The 19398-nt window shown below is 37.2% G+C and overlaps 1 protein-coding gene across 7 annotated transcripts in view; it reads left to right on the top strand.

The window, feature by feature from the left end:
• ATP8B4 (ATPase phospholipid transporting 8B4 (putative)) overlaps positions 1 to 6889 on the top strand; it is a 324241-nt gene extending 317352 nt beyond the window's left edge. For 6 of the 7 annotated variants that reach the window (XM_082387911.1, XM_082387910.1, XM_082387912.1 and 3 more), the window contains one exon: positions 230 to 3153. In XM_082387911.1, the coding sequence (XP_082244037.1) occupies positions 230 to 511 (282 nt within the window). In that variant the 3' untranslated portion in view covers positions 512 to 3153. Of the gene's footprint in view, positions 1 to 229 lie in introns of all 7 variants that reach the window. The other variant, XM_082387909.1, reaches the window with a different exon arrangement.
• Positions 6890 to 19398: the final 12509 nt, after the last annotated feature.

Here is a 19398-nt window from a genome sequence, read left to right as displayed (position 1 = left end):
AATAGTCTCTCTCTCAGTAGAGATAAAAACTAACCAGTATCCAGTGTAATCTTTTGGGTAGAAAATTGCTTGGCTTTTAGGTGAAAAACTTGATTTTGCAGTGAAGTTGAGTACTTGGTTATCATTGATGTTGTTTTTACAGAAAAGGCTTTCACTTCACAAAGCGGCCCACTGCATGGAGTCTATCATCTGGATGCTTTATCTCACTCTGGGTCTCCTTTGTCTCCAGATCCGCCAGTGGCAGAAGGCTCAAAAGAAGGCAAGACCCCTGCGTAGCCGAAAGCCTCAGACTCGGAGATCAAGCTCGAGAAGATCTGGATATGCTTTTGCTCACCAAGAGGGCTATGGAGAGCTTATCACATCTGGAAAAAATATGCGAGCTAAAAATCCACCCCCGACATCAGGGTTGGAAAAGACACTGTATAATAGCACTAGCTGGATTGAAAATTTATGTAAGAAAACCACAGACACAGTGAGCAGCTTTAGCCAGGATAAAACAGTGAAACTGTGAGTCAAGATGAATTTGAACCACACAGTTATCTTTTCACTTCGGCTGGACCTGAAATTAGCTGGCTCCAGAGTTTAAGATCAGGGGCTAGGGGTGGGGCAGATGGCCTCGCTTAACCTAAATCTGTGTCAGACAGTGGCCAGTGCCATCCAACAGAGACGTGCTCTACTGAAAACCAGGTCAGAGGTCACTGTCCAATTCATGAGTTGGTGGACAAAACCCTCACAATACCAGCATAGGTTTTTTTTATCAACCTAGATACCAATCGATCTGTACTTTAGAATCTTATTTATGGAGAAACACTTGTAAATCTGCATATACAGACAATGGGTCTTCAGGTGAATAAAAGGGTGCATTCACAAGGCATATATCCCAGCTGAAAAGCATCCTTGTGACAGATTAACACTTATATATGTAAGATCAGCCGTTCCCAAGATACACTTTTAAGATTTAAAAGGTACACATTGTACACTAAGGTGCTTCCAGACTTACAGCAGCTTCTCACTGTCCAGCCTTGATCCCTACCTGTGTGTTCAGCCAGGACAACAAATCACCTTCAGGCCTGAAGAGCAGAAAAACATGTTGGTATTCCACATTGTTCTACTAGTCTACAGACAAAGTAGACTGAACATCTTTACAGTGGAATAGGCTGACAATTTGGTCAAATTTAATTCAAAAAATTCTCAGGAACATGTTCATGAAATGTCAAAGAGAGACTCTGGAAAGTATTCTAAAAATACTTTTCAATGACTTTTATAACAACTTCAGTAGTTATTTTCTCTGCCTCATCTAGAGCTATTAATGGACTCAGCAAAGCACTGGAGTTTCACACTTTGATGATACTATTCCATGTAATGTATGTGCAAATACTTTCAACATTTCCAGTTTTTAAAAGTTCAGATTTGAAACCAAATTAATAAACAGTCTTTTTAATTACTTATTTAAATATGCAGGTGTAGGTCATTCAGAGTTAGTTGGTTTTGATATTCAGCTGTCATATTCATAATTCAAACAAACACATGAGGTTGAGTTTTTGGAGATGTTCCAGTCCAAATTTGAGTGCATATGTGAGTCATCAGTATAGTATCTGTAAAAGAATTCAAGCATATTTGTGTTCAAACTCCAGTTCTGTCACTTCTTACCTCTGTAAGCTTGGGCAGGTAATGTGCTTCCTCTGAGACTCAGTTTCTTCCTCTGTAAAATGAGGATATACTACCTACCTCATGTGGTTGTTCGAGGATTGTCAAAGCACAAATTCTTAAATCATTGAAAACATAATTCTCATGTGAATAGATGATGAGTTAAGTGCCATTTAACTCAATCAGAATACAAGAGCAAATGTGAAGAACTGGGATTTAAGTAATCAGTGGAAAAGGCATTGATGAAATGAGATTGCAAAGTAAGATCTAAAACTGGTTAGTATTCTAAAGGAAAATAATCTTGGAGGTATTTTTATATAGTAACTATAACCTTGGAGGTAAATTTCTCTATCAGAAAACAAAAATAAATGATCATCATGCCTTATCAATTTTCTATAAATCATCCTCCAACTTTACAGAATCCTTAATCTGGTCCTTATTGCATTATTAGTCAAAGTTATATTTCCCAAAAGAGTCAGATGGCCTTTGGGTGGGCTTGATGGATAATGGGCTAGCATGATATTAATGGATCACACAATCCTTTTTTTTTGTTTTTTTGGCCTTAATTTCCAAGTCTGGGATAACTTTTCCTGAATGGGATCAAATGAGATATATATAAAAGAGCCTAATACAGTGGTTTAATCATAGTTAATGCTTTTAGATATTCCCTGTTCTCCTACATGCCTGCATAGACTTAACTAGATGTTAGTTTTCAGTGTCTAATTTGTCATTAGTTTCACTGCATTGTAACATTTTTGAAAGATTTGCAAACTTTTACTAAATATTTTGGCACTTGTGGTGTTTGATGTTTAGTCTCTTTATTGGAAACTCATTGGGGAGAGTTTTTGTTCCATTGATCAACTGATTTTTTTTTTTCTCTCCTTTACATGCCTAGGGAAAATGTACATCATTCTTAGGATCAGAGTCAAGAATAAAATGAACCAATTTGACCTATGTTTAAGGGATGGGAAAGATTAGGAATGGTCCACGTTTGCAAATTCAGTTCAAATTAAATAAGGCTGTTTATAAACAGATAATGTGGATAGCTGTGAGAGAAACACATTTATCAGTTTACTTTGGCCCCATGAGATGCAAATGAACTCACGTACCCATTCCGAGGTCATTCAAGTGCCAGGAATTATTTTGAGCCTGAAGATAAAAAAGCCTGAGTGGTGATGGTGATGCACTGGGGAATAGTAAAATTTTAGATTTACATAAATATTATCAGATTATTTGGAAAGAAAAAAATTCTATATTCAGAACTAAAGTTGATAACTATGTGTTTTTAAAGTCTCTGTCCACGTTTTGAGCTCTTATAGGCAATTACAAATTGTGTTTCCCAGAGGAGGGATCAAGATGGCGGAATAGGAGGATGTGGAGCTCACCTCCCCATACAAACACATCAAAAAAAAATCTACATATGGGACAATTCTTAAGGAAAACTAATTGGAAACTGGCAGAAGAACTCCTATACCAAAGCTGCAGGAAAGATCTCCACGTAACAAGGTAGGACAGAAAAATTGCATAGGGTAGGGACCCCCCACCCCTGAGAGGAATCTGAAAGGAAAAGAAATTCTGCATTGGTGGACCCTCACCTGGGGGAGCGAGCAGGTCGAGCCACAATCTGGGTGTCCCAGTCCTCGGGAACAGCACAGAGGAGACAAAGCCTGTTGGCTACTGGGAGAACTGCTGGGACAGATAGAAGGGCTGGAGAAGCCCAGGCTCTACTCCAAGGAGTGTGCATGTGCTGTTTCACCAACAGTCATGACAGAGAGAGACTTGCACCGGCAGCTGTCACCTCACTGCACTCCCCAATCTGAATGGGGCAGACACCCAGTCCTGCTCACTCCATACCATAGATTGGCATGAGATCTGGGCCAACCAGCCCTGGGAAAATACTTGGGATAGCTACACAGAGACAGACTGGGGTCTGGGGTGTGACCCAGTTAGGGTGGTGGTGGTCGTTGTCAGTGTGTGCTTGGGCGGAGCTGCAGGAGCATGCCACAGTTAGTCTCCCAGCGCAGTGAGTGCTCCAGCTCCACCCACTCCACACTGCAGCTTAGCACTGGATCTGGGGTAGACAGGTCCTGGGAGATGTCTGCCACAGAGACAGCCCAGATCTCTGGCAGCAGCTTAGCCACCTCAATTCCTGCAGTCACAAAGCCCCAACCCCAGTCCTAGACTAGTGAATGCTCTGGCCCAGCCACTCCACACCACAACCTTGCACTAGATCTAAGACCAACACAACAAGGGAAGGGATGTGACCTTAGGCTGCATCCAGGTGGAGCTGCAGAGGCCTACACAGGCAGCACATCTATCCTCTGTGAATGCATGGGCTTCACTTGCTTTAGCAATCACCTCCTTTAGGTCAGGGCATGCACTCAGGGGGAACGGAGCCTGATTGAGCCTGAATATCAGGGTTTCTACTCTCACTACTGGGGACCAGACCTCACCCCTCACAAGACGGCGACAGCCATGGACAGAGAGGAAGTCCCACCTTACACCCTGCACAGACTTTAGACCCAACACCAACCACACCCCCTATCAAGGGGAAAACAGCCAGCACCCTAAGGAAAGATGTGGCTGGTGTCCATGTCAAAACCAACCCTCTCACCGAAGATATTACACACACAGAGTCTTCACAGGGATGCTCCCACATAAAAACACCCTTCAAGCCCACAAAAGATAACAGTTCCTCCTGAATTCATAGAGACACAGAAAATTAGATAAAATGAAAATACAGAAACTACTCCCAATAAAAAGAGCAAGAGAAATCCCCTGAAAGAAAACATAATGAAACAGAGCTCACTAGTCTACCAGATCCTCAGTTCAAAAGGTGGTAATAAAAATGCTAACTGAATTAAGAAAGATTATTGATAGAAATGCAGATCATTGCAACAAGGAACTAGAAACTATAAAGATGAACCATCAGAAAGGGATAATTCAATTTCTGAGATAAAAAGCAATCTAGAAGCAATGGATAGCTGACTAAATGACACAGAAGAACAAATAAGTGATCTGGAAGATAGAATAATGGAAATCACCCAGTCAGAACAGCAGACAGAAAGACAAATAAAAAATGAAAGCAACATATGTTATCTATGGGATAATGTAAAATGTGCCAACCTACACATAACAGGTGTTCCAGAAAGAGAAGAGAGAGGTGGGTATCAAAAATATATCTGAAGAAATTATGGCTGAAACTTCCCAAATCTAAACAAGGGAACAGATATCCTACAGGAAGCGCAGGGGGTCCCAAACAAGATGAATCCAAACAGATCCATGCCAAGACATATCATAATTAATATGGCAAAAGTTAGAGATAAAGAGAAGATTCTAAAGGCAGCAAGTGACAGTCATTTACAAGGGTTACAAGGGACCCCCCCCCCATAAGGCTATTAGTTGATTTCTCTGCAGAAGCTTTGCAGGCTAGAAGGGAGTGGCACAATGTAGCCAAAGTCCTGAAAGGGAAAAACTTGCAACCTAGGATATTCTATCCAGCAACATTATTATTTAAATAGAAAGAAAGATAAAGGATATATCAAACAAGCAAAAACTAAAAGAATTCAGCATATTAAACCTACCCTAAAAGAAATATTGAAGGGTCTTCTCTAAATAGAAAAGAATCAAGAATTTATAGGAAAGGGAAAATCCCAATATGAAAGTCAAATATATAATAAGGACTGAAGATCACTTAAATAAGCCAGTACATAGATTAAAAGACAAACAAAAGAAATTGTAAAAGCGATTATAACTAAAGTAAACAGTAAAAGTAAAAGCATGAAGATGTAAACTAGGACATCAAAAACACAAAATATGAGGGAGAGGAGTTAAAAAATAGATCTTTTAGAATGTATTTGAATTTAAATGATTATCAGTTTAAAGCAACTAAATATAGTTATGGGTCAACATAATGAGCCTCATGGTAACCACAAATCAAAAAACTACAGTAGATTCACAAAAGCCAGAAAGAAAGGAACACAAGTATACCATAAAAGAAAATCATCAAACCCAAACAGGAAAATCAAAAAGAAGAAGAAATGAACCAAAAACCAAAATCCAAAAAAAAAAAAAAAAAGACTGGAAAAACAAGGAATAAAATGGCAATAAGTACATATCTATCAACAATTACTTTAAATGTCAATGAAAAAAATGTTCCAATTAAAAGACATAGAGTGGCTGACTGGATTAAAAAACAGGACTGTTCAATATGTTGCCTACAAGAGACTCACGTCAGAGTGAAAGACACACACAGCCTGAAAGTTAGAGGATGGAAAAGATACTTCATGCCAATGGAAACAACAAGAAAGTGGGGGTAACAATACTCATATCAGACAAAATAGACTTTTTTAAAAAAAGGCTATAAAGAAAGGAAGAGCATTATATACGATAAAAGGACCAATACAAGAAGATAATATTAAACTTGTTAACATATATGCACCCAATAGTGGAGCACCTAAATATATAAAGCAAATACTAAGGGACATGAAGGGAGAAATTGACAATAATATAATAGGAGTAGGAGACTGTAGCAGCCCACTGACATCAATAGACAGATGACCCAGACAGAAAATCAATAAGGCAACCGAGGCCCTAAATGATACAATAGACTGGTTGACTTAATTGATATCTGTAGGACACTACATCCAAAAAACCCAGAACACATATTCTTTTCAAGCACACATGGAACATTTTCCAGGATAAACCACATTCCAGGTCACAAAATGAGGCTCAACAAATTTAAGGGGATAGAAATTATTTCAAGTAACTGTTCTGATTACAACAGTATAAACATAAAAATCAACTACAGAAAGAAAAATGGGAAAAGAACACATGGAGACTAAACAACATGCTAATAAAAATCCAGTGGGTCAAAGATGAAATCAAAGGAGAAATCAGGAAATACCTCAAGACAAAAGAAAATAAAAACACAACTTTACAAAATCTATGGGATGCAGCAGAAGCAGTTCTAAGAGGGAAGTTCATAGTGATACAGGCCTTCATCAAGAAACAAGAAAAGTCTCAAATAAACAAGGTAGCCTACCACCTAAAAGAATTAGAAAAAGTACAAACAAAGCCCATAGTCAGCAGGATGAAGGAAATAATAAAGATTGGAAAGGAAATGAGTAAAATAAAATAAAAATGACAAAAGAGCAATGAAAGCAAGAGCTAGTTTTTTGAAAATATAAACAAAATTGATGAACTTTTAGCCAGGCTCACCAAGAAGAAAAGAGATGATCCAAATAAACAGAATAAGAAATGACAGAGGAGCAATAACCAATACTACAGAAATACAAAAAAATCACAAGAGAATACTATGAACAGTTACATGCCAAATAAATTGGACAATCTAGAGGAAATGGACAAATTTCTAGAAACATACTAGTAACATAATGTTAAACATTAAACATTATGTTAAACATTATGTTAAACATTCTAGAAAATTTCTAGAAACATACAGCCTGCTAAGAGTGATTCAAGAAGAAACAGATAATTTGAACACACCAATCACTAGAAGTGAAGTAGGATCTGTAATAAAAAACAAACAAACAAGCAAACAAAAAAATATCTCCCTGCAAACAAAAGTCCATGACTGGAGGGCTTCACTAGGGAATTCTACCAAACATAAAGAAGAACTTATACTGATCATTCTCAAACTATTCCAAATAATTGAAGGATTACTCCCAAATTCATTTCACAAGACCACCATTACCCGGATACTAAATCAAAAAAAGGCACTACAAAGAAAGAAAATTACATGTCAATATCTTTGTTGAATATAGATGCAAAAAACTTCAACAACATATTAGCAAACAAAATCCACAATAGAAAAAAAATAATCATACACCAATTTGGATTCATTCCAGGGTCACAAGGATGGTTCAACATATGCAAATGAATGTGATACACCACATTAACAAAAGGAAAGATAAAAACCATGTGATCATCTCAACAGACTCAGAAAAAGCATTTGACAAAATAGACATTTCTCCAGAGAAGACATACAGATGGCCAAAAGGTACATGAAAAGATGCTCAACATTGCTAATTATTAGAGAAATGCAAATCAGAAATACAATGAGGTATCACATCACTCCAGTCAAAATGGCCATCATTGAAAAATCTACAAATAATAAATGCTGGAAAGGGTGTGGAGAAAAAGGAACCCTCCTACATTGTTTCTGGGAATGTAAATTGGTACAGCCACTATGGAGAAGAGTGTGGAGGTTCCTTGAAAAACTAAAAATAGAGCTACCATAAGATCCTGCAATCCCACTCTTGGGCATATATCTGGAAAAAACCCTAATTTGAAAAGATACATGCACCTGAATGTTCATTGCAGCACTATTTACAATAACCAGGACATGGAAGCAACCTAAGTGTCCATTGACAGATGAATGGATACAGAAGATGTGGTATATAGGTATGTGTGCATATATATATATATGTACACACACACACACACACACAATAGAATAATACTCAGCCATAAAAAATAATGAAATAATGTCATTTGCAGCAACATGGATGGACCTAGTGAGATCATAGTAAGTGAAGTAAGCCAGATAGAGAAACACAAATATCTTACAATATCGCTTATATGTGGAATCTAAAAAAAAAAAAAAGATACAAATGAACTTATTTACAAAGCAGAAATAAATCCACAGACATAGAAAACAAACGTATGGTTACCAAAGGGGAAAGATGGGGGAAGGATAAAATAGGAGACTAGGATTAACATATACACACCACTGTATGTAAAATAAATAACCAACAAGGACCTACTGTATAGCACAGGGAACTATACTCAATATTTTGTAATAACCTAGAAGGGAAAAGAATCTGGAAAAGAATAGATACATATGTATATGTATAAGTAAGTCACTTTGCTGTACACCTGAAACTGACACAACATTGTAAATCAACTCTACTTCAATAAAAACAAACAAGAAGTAACATATATATGGCTCATACAACTCAACAGCAAAAAACCAAACAACCCAATTTAATAAACATTTCTTCAAATAAAACATACAGATGGCCAACAGACACACGAAAAGATGCTCAACATTGTTAATCAGAGAAATGCAAATTAATACCTCAATGAGATATAACCTCATACCTGTCAGAATGGCTATCATCAAAAAGTCTACAAAGTCTGCAAATAACAAATGTTGGCAAGTATGTGGAAAAAAGGAAGCTCTCGTACACTGTTGGAATGTAAATTGGTTCCACTGCTGTGAAAAACAGTATGGAGGTTCCTCAAAAAACTAAAATAGAACTACCCTGTGACTGAGCAATTCCACTCCTGAGTATATATCAAAAAAAAACCCCCAAATCCCCACTAATTCAAAAAGATAATGCACTCCAATGTTTATAGCAGCATTATTTACAATTGCCAAGATATGGGTGCAACCTGAGTGTCCAGCAACAGATGAATGGATAAAGAATATGTGGTATGTATATACAATAGAATATTATTCAGCCATAAAAGAATGAAATTTTGGCATTTGCAACAACAGGGATGGACTTGGACGGTATTATGCTAAGTGAAATAAGCCAGAGAGAGAAACACAATGTTATACGACATCACTTATACATGGAATCTAGAAAGTAAAACTAGTGAATATAACAAAAAAGAGACTCCTATATAGAGAACAAACCAGTGGCTACTGGTGGGGAGAGGAAAAGGGGGTGGGGCAAGATAGGGTAGGGGATTTAGAGATACTACTATGTATAAAATAAGCTACAAGGATATATGGTACAACACAGGGAATATAGCCAATATTTTATAATAATTATCAATGGAGTATAACCTTTAAAATTGTGAATCACTACTACATAAACCTGAACTTTATAAAACGTTGTAAATCAACCATACCTCAATAAAAGAAAAAAATCTCAGTTGAAAATTTGGGGTATTTCATTGGCCTTTTCTACTTGAAGGTTCTGAACTCCAGCTTTTATATTGTCAGCACCAAAGGCTACTAAAATGTCTGTTTAGCATTTTAGCGTCTTGCTAACAGCTTTTTGCTTTGATTTTTGGTTTCTTAACTTACACACATATAGCTTAGAAGACATAAAAATGCACCAAAACAAAAACTGCATGCAGAAAGTCAGACTCACTTTTCTTTTGTTCCTTTTTCTCTGGGAACTTAACTCCTCAAGTCCTGGATGTACTGTTTCTCTGGCTCAGTGAGATTACCACAGCTTTAGGCCACCTTCTTCCATATTATCATGCCCCATGATTTGAATTGGTAAATGCCCTGGGAGAAAAAGCAGTGTAAAATATGAGACTCTCTTAATGCATGCAGCTACTCTCTGAGATCTTGGCCCTTCAAGTTCTGGCTGCAGCAATCCTAATCCTGGGCATACATCCCAAAAAGATGAAAACTCTAATTCAAAAAGGTACATGTACCTGAATGTTTATAGCAGCACTATTTACAATAGTCAAGACATGGAAGCAACCCAAGTGCCCATCAACAGACAACTGGCTTAAGAAGATGTGGTATACATATACAATGGAATATTACTCAGACATAAAAAATGAAATACTGACATTTGCAGAAACATGGATGGACCTAGTGAATATTTTGCTTAGGGAAATAAGTCAGACAGAGAAAGACAAATACTATATGACATCACTTATATGTGTAATCTAAGAAATATTACAAATGAATGTATATACAAAACAGAAACAGACTCCCAGACATAGAAAACAAACTTATGGTTACCAAAGGGGAGAGAGAGGGGCAGAGGGACAAATTAGGAGTATGGGATTAACAGATACAAACTACTATATATAATATATAAGCAATGAGGATTTATGGTATAGCACAAGGAATTACACCCAATATTTTGTAATAACCTGTAATGGAATATAATCTGAAAAAAAGAAGAACTGAATATTCTACACACCTGAAACTAACACAATATGGTAAATCAATTTTTTTTACTTCAATAAAAAAATGGAAAAAAGAACAAACTGTGTTTCCCATTTTAGATCTGCTGTTTCTGTCTCTCTCATCTGCCCTCAGGTATATATATCTATGATCAAAAGAAAGAAAAAGAGTGGTGAAGAAAGCAAGAGGGATAAAGAGAGAAAGAAAGGAATAGAGGAAGAATCGAGGAAGGGAGATAAGAGTTTCCAGATATATATCTCTTAAGGTGATATGGCTCCTTGCAAAATCAATTTAATTCCTCAAAGGAAAAACTATTAGATTGTATTTGAAAAGTAGATAACAAAACCTCCTCCATAGTCAATGTGAGATCAAGAAAATTTCATTAGTGACCTCTAGTAGTTTTCTGGTAGCATCTTTAGGATTTTCTATGTATAGTATCATATCATCTGCAAAGCGACTGTTTTACTTCTTCTTTTCCAATTTGGATTCCTTTTATTTCCTTTTCTTCTCTGATAGCTGTGACTAGGACTTCCAAAACTATGTTGAATAAAAGTAGCGAGAGTGGACATCCTTGTCCTGTTCCTGATCTTAGAGAAAATGCTTTCAGGTTTTCATTGTTGAGAACGATACTAGCTGGGGTTTTGTCATATATGGGCTTTATTATGTTGAGGTAGTTTCCCTCTATGCCCACTTTCTGGAGAGTTTTTATCATAAATCGGTGTTGAATTTTGTCAAAAGCTTTTCCTGCATCTATTGAGATGATCATATGGTTTTTATTCTTCAGTTTGTTAATGTGGTGTATCACACTGACTGATTTGCAGATAGTGAATTCTTGCATCCTTGGTATAAATCCCACTTGATCATGGTGTATAATCCTTTTAATGTATTGGTGGATACAGTTTGCTAGTATTTTGTTGAGGAATTTTCTGTCTATGCTCATCAGGGATATTGGCCTGTAATTTTCTTTCTTTGTGGTATCTTTGTGTGGTTTTGGTGTCAGGGTGATGGTGGCCTCATAGAATGAGTTTGAGAGTTTTCCTTCCTCTGCAATTTTTTGGAAGAGTTTCAGAAGGATAGGTGTTAACTCTTCTCTAAATGTTTGATGAGGTTCGCCTGTGAAGCCATCTGGTCCTGGACTTTTGTTTGTTGGAAGTTCTTTAATCACAGTTTCAATTTCAGTACTTGTGATTGGTCTGTTCATATTTTCTATTTCTTCCTGGTTTAGTCTTGGAGGATTGTACCTTTCTAAGAATTTGTCCATTCCATGTTGTCCATTTTATTGGTATATAGTTGCTTGTAGTAGTCTCTTACAGTCCTTTGTATTTCTGTGGTGTCCATTGTAATTCTTCTTTTTCATTTTTACTTTTATTGATTTGAGCCCTCTCCCTTTTTTTCTTGATGAGTCTGGCTAAAAGTTTGTCAATTTTGTGTATCTTTTCAAAGAACCAGCTTCTAGTTTCATTGATCTTTCTATTGTTTTCTTCATCTATATTTCATTTATTTCTGCTCTGATCTTCATGATTTTTTTCCTTCTACTAATTTTGGGTTTTTCTTCTTTCTCTAGTTGCTTTAGGTGTAAGGTTAGGTTGTTTATTTGAGCCTTTTCTTGTTTCCTGAGGTAAGCTTGTATCGCTATAAACTTCCCTCTTAGAACTGCTTTTTCCATGTCCATAGGTTTTGGATTGTCGTGTTTTCATTGTAATTTGTCTCTAGGTATTTTTTAATTTCTTCAGTGATCCATTAGTTGTTTAGTAGCATACTGTTTAGTCTCCACGTGTTTGTGTTTTTTTACAGTTTTTTTCTTGTAGCTGATTTCTAATCTCATAGTGCTGTGGTCAGAAAATATGCTTGATATGACTTCAATTTTCATAAATTTACCTAGGTTTGCTTTGTGGCCCAGCACGTGATCTATCCTTGAGAATGTTCCATGTGTACTTGAGAAGAATGTGTATTCTTCTGCTTTTGGATGGAATGTCCTATAAATATCAATTAAGTCCATCTGGTCTAATGTTTCATTTCAGGCCTGTTTTTCCTTATTGATTTTCTGTCTGGATGATCTGTCCATTGATGTAAGTGTGGTGTTAAAGTCCCCCACTATTATTGTGTTACTGTCAATTTTCTTTCTCCGTTTATGGCTCTTAGCATTTGCCTTATATATTGAGGTGCTCCTATGTTGGTTGCATATATATTTACAATTGTTATATCTTCTTCTTGGATTGATTCCTTGATCATTATGTAGTGTTCTTCTTTGTCTCTTGTAACAGTCTTTATTTTAAAGTCTATCAATGACTTCAGTAAAGTTGCAGGATACAACATTAAGACACAGAAATCTCTTGCATTCCTATACACTAAAAACAAAAGATGAGAAAGAGAAATTAAGGAAACAATACCATTTGCCATCACATCAAAAAGAATAAAATACCTAGGAATAAACCTATCTAAGGAGACAAAACACCTGTACTCTGAAAACTATAAGACGCTAATGAAAGAAATCGAAGGTGACACAAACAGATGGAAAGATATACCATGTTCTTTGATTTGGAAGAATCAATATTGTCAAAATGACTATACTACCCAAGGCAATCTACAGTTTCAATGCAATCCCTATCAAATTACCAAAGACATTTTTCACAGAAGTAGAATAAAAAATTTTTAAAGTTGTATGGAAACACAAAAGACCCCAAATAACCAAAGCAATCCTGAGAAAGAAAAATGGAGCTGGAGGAATCAGGCTCTCAGACATTACACAATATGAGAAAGCTACAGTAATTAAAACAGTATGGTACTGGCACAAAAAACAGAAATATAGATCAATGGATAGAAAGCCCAGAAATAAACCCATACACCTATGGTCAATTAATCTATGACAAAGGAGGCAAGAATATACAATGGAGAAACGACAGTCTCTTCAATAAGTTGTGCAGGGAAAACTGGACAGCTACATGTAAAAGAATGAAATTAGAACATTCTCTATCACCATACACAAAAATAAACTTAAAATGGATTAAAGACCTAAATGCAAGACTGGATACTATAAAACTCACAGAAGCAAACATAGGGAGAACACTCTCTGACATAAATGACAGCAAGATCTTTTTTAACCCACCTCCTAGAGTAATGAAAATAAAAACAAAAATTAAAAAATGGGACCTAATTAAACTTGAAAGCTTTTGCACAGCAAAGGAAACCATAAACAAAATGAAAAGACAACCCACAGAATGGGAGAAAATATTTGCAAATGATGCAACTGACACGGGAGTAATCTCCAAAATATTTAAACAGCTTATACAGCTCCATATCAAAAAAACAAACAACCCAATCAAAAAATGAGCAGAAGATCTAAATAGACATTTCTCCAGAGAAGACATACAGATGGCCAAAAGGCACATGAAAAGATGCTCAACATCACTAATTATTAGAGAAATGCGAATCAGAAATACAATGAGGTATCACCTCACTCCAGTCAGAATGGCCATCATTGAAAAGTCTACAAAAAATAAACGCTGGAGAAGGTGCGGAGAAAAAGGAACACTCCTACATTGTTTCTGGGAATGTAAATTGGTACAGCCACTATGGAGAAGAGTATGGAGGTTCTTTAAAATCTAAAAATAGAGCTACCATATGATCCTGCAATCCCACTCCTGGGAATATATCTGGAGAAAAAACAACCATAATTTGAAAAGATACATGCACCCCAATGTTCACTGGAGCACTATTTATAATAGCCAACACATGGAAGCAACCTAAGTGTCAGTCGACAGATGAATGGATAAAAAAGATGTGAGATAGATATATATATAGATATAGATATATACAGATATATATACACAATGGAATATGACTCAGCCATAAAAAAGAATTGAATAATGCCATTTGCAGCAAGATGAATGGACCTGGAGATTATATACTAAGTGAAGTAAGACAGAGAAAGACAAATATCATATATCAGTTACATGTGGAATCTAAAAAAAGATACAAATGAACTTATTTACAGAACAGAAACAGACTCACAAACTTCGAAAACAAACTTATGGTCACCAAAGGGGAAAGGTGGGCTGGGGAGGGATAAATCCGAAGTTTCGGATTAACATACACACACTATTATATATAAAACAGATAATCAATAAGGACATACTGTATAGCACAGGGAACTCTACTCAATATTCTGTAATAACCTATATGGAAAAAGAATCGGAAAAAGAATGGATATTTGTATAACTAAATCACTTTGCTGTACACCAGAAATTAACACAATATTGTAAATCAACGATACAAAATGAAAATTAGATTAAAAAAATTCATTGGAAATGGGGGCCACAAGCTCTGGCTTCTTGTGGCAGTGATGCTGCTGATTTGTGTGGGGCAGGGCATGCCACCCAACTTCCCCAGGCCTTAGTGTCCATCCATCAACGGAGAAATTGGTCCACATGGTCTCAAAGATCCTTTCTTATTCACCCATTCTCTGAGCTGTTTTTGCCAGTATTGCCTGCTATGCATTTGCAATTGTTTTTGATTGGAAGGAGGGAGGGAGGGAGAGAGGGAGGGAGAAAGAGAGATGGGGAAGAGAGAGAGAACGAGAGAGAGAGAGAGAGAATGAGAGAGAGAGAGAGAGAAAACGAGAGAGAGGGAGAGAGAGAGAGAGAAAGAGATCAGATCGGATGCTCTCTTGAGGGCAGGACTTGGCTTTTCTGCCGGCTTCTATTTCTCTAGAACAGTCCCTGGTGTCCTGCTATCTCCAGGTCTTTCTCAGCCTCACCACACAGGTGCTAAACCCTATAGAAGTGCTTTTGTCTGGGTCAGTTGAACCAATTTCTTACTAGTGATTCATTAAGATCTTGTATCTGCTTTCCTCTCTGCCCTTTAAAATATCAAAAGCGTAAGGAAATAAAAGTAAGATATTCATGCCCAGTAAAAGAGGCCACTTTAAAGTTCTCTCTACCTGTCCCTGGGCTTAGAGGAGATTCTTTGGGTCCCAGCTTCCTCAGGATTCCAGTTGAAACAACAGAGCTTGAGCTATTTCCTTCATAGTTATTTAGAACTTTTCAGTTTATGTATTCTTTGAGCCTTACAACAACCCTGTGAGGTGGGCAGAATATTCATGTTGAACCCACTTTTAGGAAGAGGAAACTCAGGCACAGAGAGGTTAAGCACTTTGTCCAATATCACACAGGAAGTAAAAGAGCTAGAACTCACTGAGATGTGACACCAAATCTGCAGCTTCTTACCTGCAACTACTCATTCTACACCAAGCTCTCCTCATAGATCTGGGATTTCTAAACAGTCCATCCTCCTTCTAAAACAGTCATTCTACTTCTTAAGGATACAGATTCAGGGAAAGAGTGAAAACAAATGTTAAAGTGCTGGGAAATTTGTATTTCAGGTGTTCTCTTTCCCTCTCGATGCAAGTTAGCAAGATCTCCTCCTTTCCTTCCTTTCCCTTATGCATTTCATGAAGTTAGATAGGGGTGGAGTACAGACAAGGGAAATAAACATGCCTCACATTATTTTTTTAAATTACTAGAAAATGCAACAAATCAGAATTGCTTTACTTCTGATTTTTATGGTTAGGAATTGCATAACTCTGTTAGTGTGTGCACAAAATGCCTCAAGACTGATATGATCTAACTATCTCAGTTAAGTAACTCAGAATTACTATTTCACATTAAAAAAATTAGACACAAAGTTTAATAGTGGAAGAAGCCAGAAATGATTATGCCTTCTGGACTGTAATGGGTTTTTGCGGGTCAGGGATCAGATAATCATGTGAGGCCACAATTTTCCAATTTTTACATTAACATCTGGTATTAAATGTCTGCAGTGCACTCTACTGCGTCACATTTCATTCCTCGGTGAGAAATCATAAACTTTTGCAATTCTCTAGGCTAAGCATTTTGCTGAACTGCCTGGAAGCCAGAACTAAATGACCCATGTGTTTCAAAATGCTCATTGCAAAAGATTTGGAGGACCTGGCTGGGCTGATCTGTAGGACTGGAGCTATGAATTAACCAAGAAAGAGGCCTATCTGTCCTCGCGTTTCAAAACTTCCTGGCAGATCCATTCCTGTAACTGGTGCAGAATGCAAATCAGCTTGGAGCCATGTACGTAAATGTCCAGAGTTCAAGAAATAGTAATGATGAGTTGGCCAGAAATCTCTGGCTATCTAAATTTGGATTCCCGTAAGGTTTATAAGGGCAAGTTTAAGTTTTTAATAAACTGCAGCCCTGGGTTTGTTAAAAAAAAAAAAAAATGTTATTGGACCAGAATGCATAGTAAGATGGTGGTTAACTTACTTTGGAAGATAAAGTAATGACCAAGGAGAAATGTAGTCATTTCATCCTTGTCACAAATGTTCCTATGCTCCCTGTCTTCTTAAATGTGAGCAGAGAGTAGGGTGTTTCTTTGATGGTTGACGATTTTACTTATGGTCCCCTTTCTGACTCTCTCCTCAGTGTGCAGCACTATATAAATATATAAGTACAAAGTGATGCACAGTGATTGGACAGAAATTACATTGACTCCAGCACATCCTTGGAAAAGTTTTGAATAAAATTCCTGTTACTTTCTTGAGATGATGACATTTTTATTAAGCGATGATTGAAGAAGAATTAATTTGGGATCATACTTAGGTGATTGGAAGAGATATTAAAATTATTATCAGTCAGTTCAGCAAGGACACTGACCAATAAGAATGGACAGGGCCATTAATGACTGACGCTGCCTTACTGTTAATGGAGGCTGGCATTCAGCCCTGTTCTGATCACATTCTAAGTCACATATGAAAACAATACCTATTTTTCTTTATAATGTACCTACTCGGTCTGAACTAGATGAAAACAAGATTTCTAAGCTAAGTAATCCATAGATACTATAGGGCAGGTCAAAATATTTTCTTGGTATTGCTTTGCTATATCAGCTAGTAGTTTGTTTTCTAAAGCTCTAAAACCATGTGTTTGAACAATAGGAATAGTTTCTAACTGTACAACATTAATAACAAAATATCCTGAGGTATTGTGAATGATTTCTTATCTGTATGAATTACTGACATTATTGATCAAATATTTTTGTAAATAAATAATTATAGTTCAGGAGTTTGGTGGTTTAGTTAGATTTTCAGTGGTAGAAAAGATCACTGGAAGTACCTTTGTGATTGACAGGACTTTGTCAAAGGTGGACACATAGTTTACATCTAGTAGACATTTCATCATCTCAAATGAAATGTGCTAAAACATTTAGCACTACTGGGCTAAGCACTGAGTGTGGGAGATGAGGGCACTAGATAAATAAGAACGTTTCTCTTACCTGACCTTGGGGAGGTTCTAATCTGGAATCTTTCCACTGTGCATTATACATATCATAGTTCATTGACTCTTAAGATGCCATCATTTCAAAGATGCACCATTCATTTATACACTACTTGAAAACAAACAAAAGAATGCCAATTAGAGTTGTAAAGATGCCACTGCATGTAAGATTTATTTCTAATTTCAGAGATATTGAAATATGACATATAGTAAGTACTAGACTCTAGGAAGTTGAAGAATGGCTGGTGAAAAAATACTGCATATGGTGACTACCTTTTAAAAGATGTTTGAAGAGGATAATAGTTTTAATAGTTATTAGGGGATAGAAAATATTTTTAATTTTTAAGAAAAAAGAAAAGAAACACAATGATCTCTTTTGCAGCCAAGGGACAGGGAGAGCCTAGAGAGGCAGGAGCAAGGAGCGTTCTCTCAAAGGAACACTTCAGAGGGTCTCTTCACAGAGCATTCATTATGCCGAGAACAACGAGAGCACTGCTACAGTTAACCCAGGCAGATGCACTTCCCGCCCCCCACTCCGCCCTGCAGCCCACAGAGAAGACAAAAAAGCTCCAGGGCAGCTCCCCAGGGCCTACAGGGTCTGCCGAGTGCTGAGAAAGCATCTCAGGTTCTTAAAACCCTACTGTGTGGAGTCTCTGGGATTTAACTGGTATCATTCTGGCATGTTAACCTGATTAATTTACTTGTGTCTTATTTTCTGCTGTAGCATCCTCACAAAAAGAATGAGAAAGCTATATATTGATGGATTAATTTATTAATTTCATAGAGGCAAGTAGATGGTGTGGTGATTGTGAGTCAGGGCTCTGGGATCCGTAGCCTGGGTTTAGCTCCACCTCCTCAGGCAAGTTCCTTAACCATCACTTCAAGCTTCACTTGTCTTACACATCTGACTGGAATAGTAATCTTACCTACCTGTATGGCTTTTGTGAGGATTCGATGAAACAATGCTTATTGCAAAACCACTTGTCCTAGTGTCTGGCTTATATGAAAAGCTAAATAAATACAAATAAATAACTAAAAACTGTCCAGGTCATCAGAAGAGCGACCACATGTTTGCACTCCAGAGGGCTGTATTTCGCTTTCCCAGGAAGAGATTTACCAGCACTTCGTTTTGAAATTTTTGGCTCAGGGAGCCTAGATAGAGTTGGATTGTTGGAGAGAAGGAGGGACTTTGAGGGTTAAGGAGAAGCCCCAGTAACTGAATGCTGGAAAGATCGATCTGCATTTCTCAAACTTGGGAGATGAAGGGGTTGTGCATTCTATTCGATGGCAGAGATCCTAATCCCACTTGCCTCCCAAAACCCCAAGAGGTGGCAGGTAGAGTGATGCCTGGTGTACGATCAGCAAGTACCAAGGCCTTCAGAGCAATGGTCCATGTTCCCTGTCGCCAGCTGAGAGCTGGGAGAGCCAGACACCAACAGTGGTGACATGGGAGCCTTGGAAATAATAGCATCCATTAGGGACTAAGGACTAGGCCCTCTCCTGGTTCCTGGGACCAAGTAAGACCTGAGATTCTTATAGAAGCCAAGG

The sequence above is a fragment of the Balaenoptera borealis genome (assembly GCF_965194805.1).
Source record: "Balaenoptera borealis genome assembly, chromosome: 3".
Taxonomy (NCBI): domain Eukaryota; kingdom Metazoa; phylum Chordata; class Mammalia; order Artiodactyla; family Balaenopteridae; genus Balaenoptera; species Balaenoptera borealis.
Note: the sequence above shows the minus strand (reverse complement) of the source record. Positions and strands in the feature narration are given on the sequence as shown.